Below are 12208 nucleotides of genomic sequence, written 5' to 3' on the forward strand. Positions count from 1 at the left end.
GTCTTGACGAAGACTTCCTTTTCACACTTTTTCTGCACCTCAAAGTGTTTCAAGCCTGTTTTGTTTCCTAAGCCCAAACAGCTCATTACAGTGTAACAGTCACAGTGATTACACTGTCATTTTCCTGGTCAAAGAGTTAATAATGGGATGCATATGTTATTGGAGCAGTGTACTAAAGACATTTCAAGAACGGGAGAGACTAAATGGACTTTTCTGACCAGAATCCCATTGCCAGCCTGACCAGCCCAAATCTAAAAACCCAATCTTCCCTAACGTTAACCAAAAATCTTTCCATAACCTCATTTTAACCAACTCAGAAATTAAAAAATCAGTTTGCACATCAGCCAAGACCATTTGTTTATCTCATTAGAACATACATTATCCAAGAATATGACACGTGTACAACATTCTCTGTGTTGATGCTGCCATCTAGTGAGACAATATCTAACTGCAACAGGCTTCTCCTTGCCCTGTAACATGTAAAACACATACCTGCAGTAACATATGACATTTTGAACAAATTCTAAATAAAAGTTTAATTAAACAACGGTCAGATTAAAACTATATAAAGTATAATAGTAATAGAACTCTCGAAACGGTTTATCCCTGAGAGAATGAAACTAATCAGTTAGAATTCACAGTGGGTTATTATCAGTTTCTTATAGACAATCACAGACAGGACATCTCACTGGCACAGGTAGAATGGGCTTTTCATCTGTTAATAAAGAATTTGCGTTTGGATGTGACCATAAACATAGACAGACGCAGTTTTTGAAATTTCAACATTTATGGCAAGCACTTTTCTTGGAGCATATAGTTTATCCTTGCACACATGTTTGACAAGTTTATGATGTACATCACTGATTCTATAAAAATAACAGTAGTATTGTTTATCCATCCACATGCATGAGAATACAGCAGTGCACATTCCAAGTTATTGTGGGTAAAATAACTTATGATAGATCTACTCATTCTGTTGATTAGTTAACATTGTCCTGGGTCCTTATTCTCAACATTTTTCCTAAAGTGCGCCCTTGTACACACACCAGCTAATGCTTCCAACAATCCAACGCTTTTAAATTCATGGGTGGGCATGTGGAGAATATAGGTACAGCCGTTGAGTGAAAAATCAGTGGGGGTTAGGGTTGTGTTGTATCAAACACACTAACAAAAGGCTTCACAGTACGATTCAAACCTTGTCTGTCTGTGACTGTCTATTCACAGGCTCCACAATGGAGGCTGCTGTCTGAGCAGCACAGCAGACACGTACAGTACAGTGAACTGACTTTGGTTAATTTAATCCAGCCATCTGTAATCACACTTAGGCTGCTGTCACAACCTGTCATCACACACCTACAATCATTCAATCAGCCCAAGTCACTCTCCATCGCCCCCCTCTGTGTGTCTTCTCGTCCAAGTCTCGTCTCTCCCCCGTTCATTTCCTCATTAATATATTAATTCCTCCATCCATCTATTCTGGTCCCCTCTCACTTTCTGTCAGTCCAATTGGCCTGATCTAAACAGGCTTTTCCCTTCTCCACCCAATCCCTCCTTTCTTCTGCTGTGGTGGAGGGTGGGAAGAGGTGACCGAGGAGGTGGAGGAGTAGGGAGGGAGGGATTTTCGAGAGAGAAGCTCCTTGAAGACAGAGTTCATCTGGCGGCAGACCTCCTATGAAATGAATAAAGGCAGGAGGGGGACAATGATGAATGGAAGAGTAGAGGGAATGAGAGAAGAGGGGACAAAGATGAATGGAAGAGTAGAGAGAATGAGGGAAGAGGGGACAACAATGAAGGGAAGAGAAGAGGGAATGAGGGAGGAGGGGACAATGATGAAGGGAAGAGAAGAGGGAATGAGGGAAGAGGGGACAACAATGAAGGGAAGAGAAGAAGGAATGAGGGAGGAGGGGACAACAATGAAGGGAAGAGAAGAGGTAATGAGGGAGGAGGGGACAACGATGAAGGGAAGAGAAGAGGGAGAAGGGGACAATGATGAAGAGAAGAGGACAGAGACATTTTTCTTGAGTGGACTCCCTCTAGGGTGGCAGCTTACATCTTATTAGTGTACGCTTAGTGAGTTCAATAGTGAGAACAGTAATTGCTACATCTGCTGCTGGTAAATTAGAGAAATTGTTTAAATATGAGTTTAATGAAAAACATGTCAGACCTCGTCAACCTGAACTGTTATATCTTCACTGGACGACAGGTCCTGGGCTCTGTGAAAAACAGAGATTTCAGGTCAAACGCTTTGGTTTATTTAGATCACTACAATTTATGACAATGAAAGCTAAAAAACTACTAGCATAACAAGTCAATATACCCTGTGAATAGCAGAGTAGATGTTACTATCTAAGTCACAGTTCCAGTGTGGGTTAAAGACTTGGTGGTACACGGTACTTCAGTAATAGGTGAAATGTGTCCTAATTACAGTGTAATTACACTAACATGTATTGTAGTTTACTGTAATAACTCATGGTTAAACTGTAATAACACGCAACTGGTGGTCATTTCAGGCTGTAATTACAGAGGTGAAACAAATGCTTGTAACCATGCTTGTTAGAAATGGGCAAGTTCTCCACTAAATGCACCAATTTAGTGTTTTGTTTCTTCTCATCCGATCCAGTAACAACTGTCACGCGATTGTAATCTCTCCTGGATAGAACTAATCTGGGTGTCCGAGATTAGAAATGTTGGAGGCTCAATAGGCTCTACCTACCTGTGAATGCCCACTCTTCAAAATGACTGTGTATGTTGCCTATTATGACAACCTGAACCTCCTTACCATCCAAGTGGGAGGATAAACCCACTAGAACACAGATATTACTAGGTGTTAAAATGAATGAAGTGAAGTGTATAGTGAGGGGTACTCAAATGAAGTGTATAGTGAGGGGTACTCAAATGAAGTGTATAGTGAGGTCTCATAAAAAAGGGTCTGAATACTTATGTAAATAAGGTATCCATTTTTAATAAATTAACAAAAATGTCTAAAAACCTGTTTATGCTTTGTCATTATGGGGTATTGTGTGTAGATTGATGGGGGAAAATAATTATTTAATCAATTTAAAATAAAGCTGTAAAGTAACAACATTTGGAAAAAGTCAACGGGTCTGAATACTTTCCGAATGCACTGTACATCACATTAGCTGGCCTACAATCTGTTGCTAGTAGAGAGGAAGAATGTACGACAATTTAGCAAAGACACTGTACAATTAGCCTGCTAGCTAGCTAGCTATCATCACAGACCATCTTCCAATATCTCTGCTGTCATCAGTAACCTGTTTCTATCAATTAGGGTTTAGGCTATAGGTAGGCATGTTGTGTTATCCAGTTGTTGTGTTATCCAGCTAGCATTATACTAATAATGGTGTTTGCTAACACTAATAAGCTAGCTAGTGTTTACATTGAAAAGAAGATACTAATAATGGTGAATGCTAACACTAATAAGCTAGCTAGCTAACGTGAACTCAACCCATTCCGTACAAATGTGTGCAACCGCGACATTCAAACGAGGCTGCAAAGAAAACTAATGGGATTGTAGTGACTGTGTTGACTTCAAAATCTGGGGTGTGAACTAGGTTTCTATTCAAGCGTTGATCGACATGATAATGGCTCTATACTATTGGAGAAACGTTTTTAAAAACCGACCCTCCGTTACACTGTGGCGTGTCATGTCGTAACGTACAGCACGCATAAAGAAACTATTTCTGTCTTACAATCTCTCCACCGGGTGTAGCACTCATCCTTTAAAAACAAGACATGGACAGTGACGGGGGTAAGGGGGGATACCTAGTCATTTTTTGCATCATCATTGCATGCGATCATCATTCTCAAAGCCGCTGTTTACTTGTAAGATCACTTTAGCACCGCCCTAAAAACCCGATTCAAATTCGACACAAACCTTCAAATAGGTGTGTAATGACACATTATATAAACTCTTTATAGTGTTTTATTTACATTTTAGAGGCAATAACGTGATAAGTTGGACAGATCAAGTGAAAAAAAGCCATTTTCCCACACGACATCTCTCCTTCTCAATATCACGCATTGGGTTTCGTACGCATACCCTGAGAACAAGGTTCAGGGAAGATAAGATCATTGAGCTCAGCTAGCTAAAGTTATCTGTCAAGACATGGAAAGTCTATTCTGTATGTTAACAAAGTTAGCTAGCTAGCCTATTTATTTATTTATTTAACCTTTAGTTAAGAACAAATTCTTATTTTCAATGACAGCCTAGGAATAGTGGGTTAACTGTCTTGTCAAGGGGCTGAACAACAGATGTTTTACCTTGTCAGCTCAGGGATTCAATATTTCGCTTACTAGTCCAATGCTCTAACCACTAGGCTCCCTGTCGCCCGAGTTGGTAGGCCTACCAAAAATGGCAGCTAATGTTTGCCAGCTAGCTAGCCAACAATAGGCTAGCTAGTTAACTACCTATACTAAATTGTCCAGTGTAACGGATGTGAAACGGCTAGCTTAGTTAGCGGTGGTGCGCGCTAAATAGCGTTTCAATCGGTGACGTCACTTGCTCTGAGTCCTTGAAGTAGTAGTTCCCCTTGCTCTGCAAGGGCCTCGGCTTTTGTGGAGCGATGGGTAACGATGCTTCGTGGGTGACTGTTGTTGATGTGTGCAGGGGGTCCCTGGTTCGCGCCCGGGTATGGGCGAGGGGACGGTCTAAAGTTATACTGTTACATTGGTGCCGTGACCCGGATCACTGGTTGCTGCGGAAAAGGAGGAGGTCAAAAAGGGGGTGAGTGTAACGGATGTGCCCGGGTATGGGCGAGGGGACGGTCTAAAATTATACTGTTACACCAGCACAATTTCTGTATCCAAAAAAGCAAAACAAATGGCATTGAAAACCTACCTTATCTCTCCTCTGTGGACGTTTTTGTCTCCTCCACAACACTTTGTTTCTTTTGCGGCAATCATCTTATGCACATAACCTTCTACTTGATCCGGGTTCTTTGCACACTGTCAGTATGAGTTTGAAGTCGTTATTTCCAGCACGTTGTGGAGATCTTGATGTGATGCCTTAATTTCTAAAAGAAATAAGTGCTCCAATGCATCCCATCCAAAAGAAAATTCTTCAACCGTAAAAAAAAAAAACCTTGCTAGGTTACATGATGAAATAAGAGGTTGACCATTTTAAGTGAATTTATAAACCATTATTCAACCAAGAACGCTCACAATTTGGCAAGCACTGACTGACCATCTCACAATTTTAGCTGTAATTTATTTATTCATGTGTTAAAGATGTTTGATTGACGCTTAACAAAGTAATTCACCCATTGTCAAGCCCGGTCGTCCTTAGCTACTGTTGCTATCCAGGTCAAATGCACCGTTAAATGTTATAACAATTTAAACACATTTTGGATGTAAACCCCTTATTTTTGCCATGACACTGATAAGCTTCCATGCATTTCAAACAAAAGCTGGACCTGGGCATCAGACTCCAGAGCCCTTTACAGAAAAGTGGTTTGTTTTCAATTGGCTACCACTTCTAACATGGTTAGCGCAGGCTGAAAAATGGTGCGTTGGGATGCTATCGGAAACAAACATGGTAACAAGAATTCATTGTTACAATTACCACCAGTTGCATGTTGTTAGTGAATTATTACAATAAATTACAATACTTGTTACAGTGTAATTACTTATTTAATAAGGACCATTTAAAACAAAGTGTTACCGAAGTATCTTTGATGGTACTTACTCTTTGCTTATGTATCCGGGGGAGAGGGGCCATCCCTGTGGGGTTATGGGGGACTGTAAGGTGAACTTTCCTCCAGGGGTCACCGTGCCCCCTACTGGTGACTGTCTTGAACTGCAGCTGCTGTTGGCTCGAAATCGCTCCCCCTTTGACTCGGGCTCTGGATCAAGAGTTATTACATTTATTTGACTGAGACAATGCACATCAATCAACATTTCTGTAAATGTGTCAGATTTAGCCAGCTGGATAGTTTCCATCCATAGTTGAAAAATGTTTCTCATAAAGCATAGATGGGACAAACAATATCTCAGAGTCAAATGATTGATTCTCAAAACACACAACGATGAAGATAACAGGGCCCCCTTTTACCTTCTTTACTGTGGTGTTCTGACTCCCCTTCTCCCTCCTCACTGCAAAATAAACACAGACCATCACCATCATGTGTGTGTGTCTAAATCGCTGTCCATCTATCCGCGTGTTGTCTCTCACCAGTCGTCTTGCTGCAGCGTCATGCATTTCTCATACATTGGTCCCTGTAGCTCGGCCAGGCTTGGGAAGATGCTCTCGTGCTGCAAGATGATGCTCTTCACCAGGGAGTTGATCTGAGGCTGCAAGGTAACGACATCATCATCCTGCGCCCCTCGTAGCAGACTGGGGCCGAAGCACACAGCCAGGTTATAGGGCTGCATCATGTTCTCATCGCTGTACTGAGACACACTGTGGGAGAGGGGGGAATAAAAACAAAATAATCAGAGCTGAAATTTGCCAGTTTACTGCTGGACTCAGACACGGCCTGGTCAAAAGTAGTGCACTATATCGGGAACAGGGTGCTATTTGGGACGCACCCTAACTTTGTTTTAGGAAAGAAAACATCTGGTTCTCTCTGAGGTTCCTTGACTTCCTCTTCTCTGAACAGACAGCTTTCTGGTAAGTTCATGGTTAGTTCCCCTTGACAATGACATGGACAAAGCACTTGACTTGGACATACAGTGCAGTATATGTGCCCCAAACCAAAGTGTTTGAGCAGAGATACTCACTGATGGAGGAATGCAAAGAGGTATCTCATGACGGTGCTGACAGGTGGTGGATAGGAGGAGATGACTGATTTGAGTTTAGCTGCTCTCTCCGTCTCGTTGTCAATCTCTGGAAGGGTACAACAAAGAAAGAGATGAACAGGAAAAGCATATGAAAACCTACACAATATACACATACACATGCACAGACTTACGTGCGTACTCCAGGAGCTGAGCGGTGCTGTCCTGAGGAAAGAGAGGGTTTTCCAGGGTTCTAAAGTAGAGTTTCAATACTCCTGCTACCGAGTCCAAGTCACACCTGCTGTCTGCCACAGGGTCTTCTCCTACAGGGAATGCCCAGGGCACACTGCCCACCATTATTAATGATCAACACTACAACACAGGACTATGGCTTCACTAGATAGATACCAGACCTGGGTTCAAATAGTACTTGATTTGTTTTCTTTCAAATACTTTGTGTGTTCAATTGAGCCTGCCTGGGTTTGCATTTTTGGGGCTATAACATTGGTTCCATTGTGCCAGGCCAGCTAAATCAACACAACGTTTATTCATCCCATACACAGGATACAGCAGGTATGAACGGTGCAGAGAAACGCTTACTTACAAGTTCTCCTCAACAGTTCAGTATTAATATCAATAATAATCAAATATAGTAAGTAAGTAAAAAAAAAAAGTGCATAGTAATAACTGGATGTGGTAGAATATGTACAGTGCCTTGCGAAAGTATTCGGCCCCCTTGAACTTTGCGACCTTTTGCCACATTTCAGGCTTCAAACATAAAGATATAAAACTGTATTTTTTTGTGAAGAATCAACAACAAGTGGGACACAATCATGAAGTGGAACGACATTTATTGGATATTTCAAACTTTTTTAACAAATCAAAAACTGAAAAATTGGGCGTGCAAAATTATTCAGCCCCTTTACTTTCAGTGCAGCAAACTCTCTCCAGAAGTTCAGTGAGGATCTCTGAATGATCCAATGTTGACCTAAATGACTAATGATGATAAATACAATCCACCTGTGTGTAATCAAGTCTCCGTATAAATGCACCTGCACTGTGATAGTCTCAGAGGTCCGTTAAAAACGCAGAGAGCATCATGAAGAACAAGGAACACACCAGGCAGGTCCGAGATACTGTTGTGAAGAAGTTTAAAGCCGGATTTGGATACAAAAATATTTCCCAAGCTTTAAACATCCCAAGGAGCACTGTGCAAGCGATAATATTGAAATGGAAGGAGTATCAGACCACTGCAAATCTACCAAGACCTGGCCGTCCCTCTAAACTTTCAGCTCATACAAGGAGAAGACTGATCAGAGATGCAGCCAAGAGGCCCATGATCACTCTGGATGAACTGCAGAGATCTACAGCTGAGGTGGGAGACTCTGTCCATAGGACAACAATCAGTCGTATATTGCACAAATCTGGCCTTTATGGAAGAGTGGCAAGAAGAAAGCCATTTCTTAAAGATATCCATAAAAAGTGTCGTTTAAAGTTTGCCACAAGCCACCTGGGAGACACACCAAACATGTGGAAGAAGGTGCTCTGGTCAGATGAAACCAAAATTGAACTTTTTGGCAACAATGCAAAACGTTATGTTTGGCGTAAAAGCAACACAGCTCATCATACTGAACACACCATCCCCACTGTCAAACATGGTGGTGGCAGCATCATGGTTTGGGCCTGCTTTTCTTCAGCAGGGACAGGGAAGATGGTTAAAATTGATGGGAAGATGGATGGAGCCAAATACAGGACCATTCTGGAAGAAAACCTGATGGAGTCTGCAAAAGACCTGAGACTGGGACGGAGATTTGTCTTCCAACAAGACAATGACAACAAAACATAAAGCAAAATCTACAATGGAATGGTTCAAAAATAAACATATCCAGGTGTTAAAATGGCCAAGTCAAAGTCCAGACCTGAATCCAATCGAGAATCTGTGGAAAGAACTGAAAACTGCTGTTCACAAATGCTCTCCATCCAACCTCACTGAGCTCGAGCTGTTTTGCAAGGAGGAATGGGAAAAAATTTCAGTCTCTCGATGTGCAAAACTGATAGAGACATACCCCAAGCGACTTACAGCTGTAATCGCAGCAAAAGGTGGCGCTACAAAGTATTAACTTAAGGGGGCTGAATAATTTTGCACGCCCAATTTTTCAGTTTTTGATTTGTTAAAAAAGTTTGAAATATCCAATAAATGTCGTTCCACTTCATGATTGTGTCCCACTTGTTGTTGATTCTTCACAAAAAAATACAGTTTTATATCTTTATGTTTGAAGCCTGAAATGTGGCAAAAGGTCGCAAAGTTCAAGGGGGCCGAATACTTTCGCAAGGCACTGTACACAATACAATATAATAAAGTATTTGAAAGAGAAGAGCAACTTGTTGAACCCAGGTCTGCACTAGATGAAGCTAGAGCAGCAGACAGGAGACAGCTGACAGGGACAGAAGACAAAAACAGGAGACAGGGACAGAAGACAAAAACAGGAGACAGGGACAGCAGGCAGGGACAGCAGGCAGCAAACAGAGACAGGGACAACAGCCAGGAGACAGGGACAATAGGCAGGAGACAGGGACAGCAGACCGGAGACAGTGACAGAAGACAGGGACAGTAGACCGGAGACAGGGACAGTAGACCAGAGACAGAAGACAGGGACAGTAGACCAGAGACAGTGACAGAAGACAGGAGACAGTGACAGAAGACCGGGACAGCAGACAGGAGACATGGGACAGCAGAACGGAGACAGCAGAACGGAGACAGCAGACCGGAGATAAAAAGAGAGACAGGGACAGCAGACTGGGACAGCAGACAGGAAACAGCAGACAGGAAACAGCAGACAGGAAACAGGGTTAGCAGACAGGGACAGGAGACAGGGAGAGCAGACAGGGACAGCAGACAGGAGACAGGGAGAGCAGACAGGGACAGCAGACAGGAAACAGCAGACAGGAGACAGGCCTACCTCGCTCAAAGGCATCTCTCAGACTGTTGACCTTCCCCTGAGACCCTGGTACTCTGAAGATACCCTCATGGTGGAGACCTACAGAATGGGATGGATTGACATGAAGACATTGACAAATACACAGTACATTTGTTGTTTGTAATGTACACTACAGTGCAACAGCAGAGTGTCTTGTTCCAGGTGCATGTTCTGGCCGGAACATGTTCCACACAGTATCAGGATGGATATGTATCAAGCTAAGATGATAAGGTATGTTCTGCTGGGCTGTTTCAATGCCTCACCGTTAAGGTTGATGAAGCGAATGCAGCTTTCCACCACTACAGGTATCTCCTGTCCTGATGCCTGTATGAAGGAGAGCATGTCTCCGGTGAAGAGTTTGTGGGTGTACTGGACACTGGGTTGACTCTTACTCCTCACACGCAATAACTTCCTGGAGGGGGTGGAGACACCTCTAGTCAGATGAGTATAGCACAGTGCACTAAACTGTTATGTCACTCTTATGAGGCAGTTATAAAGGCCTTACAGAAGACTGTAACTCTACCTGGTTTGATGACCATTGGTTGGTTCAGCTAGGAAGGGAAGAAAACACAATGATTAAGATAATAACATTTGTTTTTTATTTTTTATAAATGGCCACAATGACACTTGGGTTGTAATCGAGCCTGCCTCTGTGAACGAGCGGAATCATGAACAGTGGTTTGTTCGTTATGTTCGCCTGCCTCTTTGTGAACGAGTGGAATCATGAACAGTGGTTTGTTCGCTATGTTCGCCTGCCTCTTTGTGAACGAGTGGAATCATGAATAGTGGTTTGTTCGTTATGTTCGCCTGCCTCTTTGTGAACGAGTGGAATCATGAACAGTGGTTTGTTCGTTATGTTCGCCTGCCTCTTTGTGAACGAGTGGAATCATGAATAGTGGTTTGTTCGTTATGTTCGCCTGCCTCTTTGTGAACGAGTGGAATCATGAACAGTGGTTTGTTCGTTATGTTCACCTGCCTCCCCTGGATTTGCCTTTTTAGCAGCACATTCACCCCCCTCTCAAACGGCTATCTCCGCCCTCTCGGTGAACAGGATGAGGGCCTGAGACGTGACACGAACTAGCCCAGCTCTGAGTCGGTTCTGGACTCAACTAGTCTACTAGACACGCTGCTGACAGTGTGTTTGCAAAAGGAAATTTTTAAAACATCCCACGACGCCTGCCGTGTCTACAGACATCCCCCAAACAAACAAAGAAACGACTCGGAGAATGACTCCACAGCTACCCCCTTCCAGATCTTACTAAAACTCCAAGCCTGGGTACTGCCCTGATGGGGCTATAAGTCATGTTGAACAGTTGTGTTTATTACAGAAGTAGTTAGTGCTGTACCTTTCTCAACCGCCACTTTAAGCAGATCATGTTTCGCCTGTAGTTTAGATACCAGAGAGCTTTTACAGAGATACTCCTTCACGTTCTGAGGGAAGATATAAAACACAACTCTTCATGATGATGAAAATGTTCATCATCATCTACTTGTATTTCATTCTCATCATTAATACCATCATCACCACTATTATAGTGAACTACTGTTGGCCTGACCCTTATGTGTAGGTCAGTGTAATAATGACTCACAGCACAGTAGAGTATCTCAGTCTCCTGCAGGTTGGCTCTGCGTCTGGCCAGACTGGGTCTGCTACTGCTGCTGGCCAGGCTTTCATTGCTTCCCCCTTGACCTTGGCTCTGAGGCGGGAACTGGAGATGGACCTGGGAGCCCTGGGTCTGGTTGCTGGAGGGTGGAGGATCCAGGTCATCATCACTGATACCTTCTAGCAGGGCAGAGCGGGCCGTCTGGAGCTTCTTACCTGCCTGGGAGGATGGAGTGCCAACTTAATCCAATCAATTTTGTTCCAATATGACTGTTGATGAAAAAAGTCTATAAATGTGATTGATTGATTGGACTGGACTGTACCTCCTCTGTTTCCTGAGTGAACCCGGTGAGCTTTGACTGCAGCTGTTGGAACCTGGTCTCCATCTCACACCTAATCTCCTGTTCTGCACTCACCTCACACACCTAACAGGGGCAGGCACAGGGACAGACAGAGGGACAGGCACAGAGACAGACAGAGGGACAGAGGCACAGGGACAGAGGCACAGGGACAGATGAGAATCAGGTGATATCGGACAGGTGGAAGCAAAGACACATGACATCCAGATACACAACCCACACATTCTTAAACATAGTTGCAGAAAATAAAAGCACACAGACACTCCCCACCCCACATGACAGCACTCCACCCCACCCAGTCTACCTGGTCTCCATCGCGTGGCTGGTAGTGGAAGCGGAGGGGAAGACAGAAGGTGTTGGTGTGAGTCTGTAGCAGGTAGTCTCTGTCCTGAATCTGGTCCAGTCCAGACACAGCAGTGTGGAGCTGCTGCAGCCCTCCACTCAGGTTCTGCTGGGCCCGGGAGCGGCTGGACAGGTAGGAGCGTAGCACACGGGATAGAGAAAGGTGGTAGCCCATGTCTGAACACTGAGGG

The 12208-nt window shown here is 43.5% G+C and overlaps 1 protein-coding gene across 6 annotated transcripts in view; it reads right to left on the reverse strand.

The window, feature by feature from the left end:
* Window positions 1-768: 768 nt before the first annotated feature.
* Window positions 769-12208, reverse strand: part of LOC110532720 (rho GTPase-activating protein 4) — a 33288-nt gene continuing 21848 nt past the window's right edge. For 3 of the 6 annotated variants that reach the window (XR_016483418.1, XR_016483417.1, XR_016483419.1), the window contains exons 8-21: window positions 11980-12201; window positions 11640-11741; window positions 11303-11536; window positions 11060-11144; window positions 10237-10264; window positions 9977-10125; window positions 9696-9773; window positions 6930-7081; window positions 6739-6844; window positions 6191-6418; window positions 6071-6111; window positions 5705-5861; window positions 2165-2213; window positions 769-1669 (exon numbers count right to left, since the gene is read on the reverse strand). Coding sequence is in view for 3 of the 6 variants with exons in the window: in XM_036988776.2 (XP_036844671.2) it covers window positions 1517-1669; window positions 2165-2213; window positions 5705-5861; window positions 6071-6111; window positions 6191-6418; window positions 6739-6844; window positions 6930-7058; window positions 9696-9773; window positions 9977-10125; window positions 10237-10264; window positions 11060-11144; window positions 11303-11536; window positions 11640-11741; window positions 11980-12201 (1761 nt within the window). In the remaining 3 variants the exon portion in view is untranslated. The remainder of the gene's footprint in view (window positions 1670-2164; window positions 2214-5704; window positions 5862-6070; window positions 6112-6190; window positions 6419-6738; window positions 6845-6929; window positions 7082-9695; window positions 9774-9976; window positions 10126-10236; window positions 10265-11059; window positions 11145-11302; window positions 11537-11639; window positions 11742-11979; window positions 12202-12208) is intronic. The other 3 variants (XM_036988776.2, XM_036988775.2, XM_036988777.2) reach the window with 1 other exon arrangement.

This window comes from Oncorhynchus mykiss, chromosome 9 (genome assembly GCF_057628025.1).
Source record: "Oncorhynchus mykiss isolate SJ-2025 chromosome 9, ASM5762802v1, whole genome shotgun sequence".
Classification (NCBI taxonomy): Eukaryota; Metazoa; Chordata; class Actinopteri; order Salmoniformes; family Salmonidae; genus Oncorhynchus; species Oncorhynchus mykiss.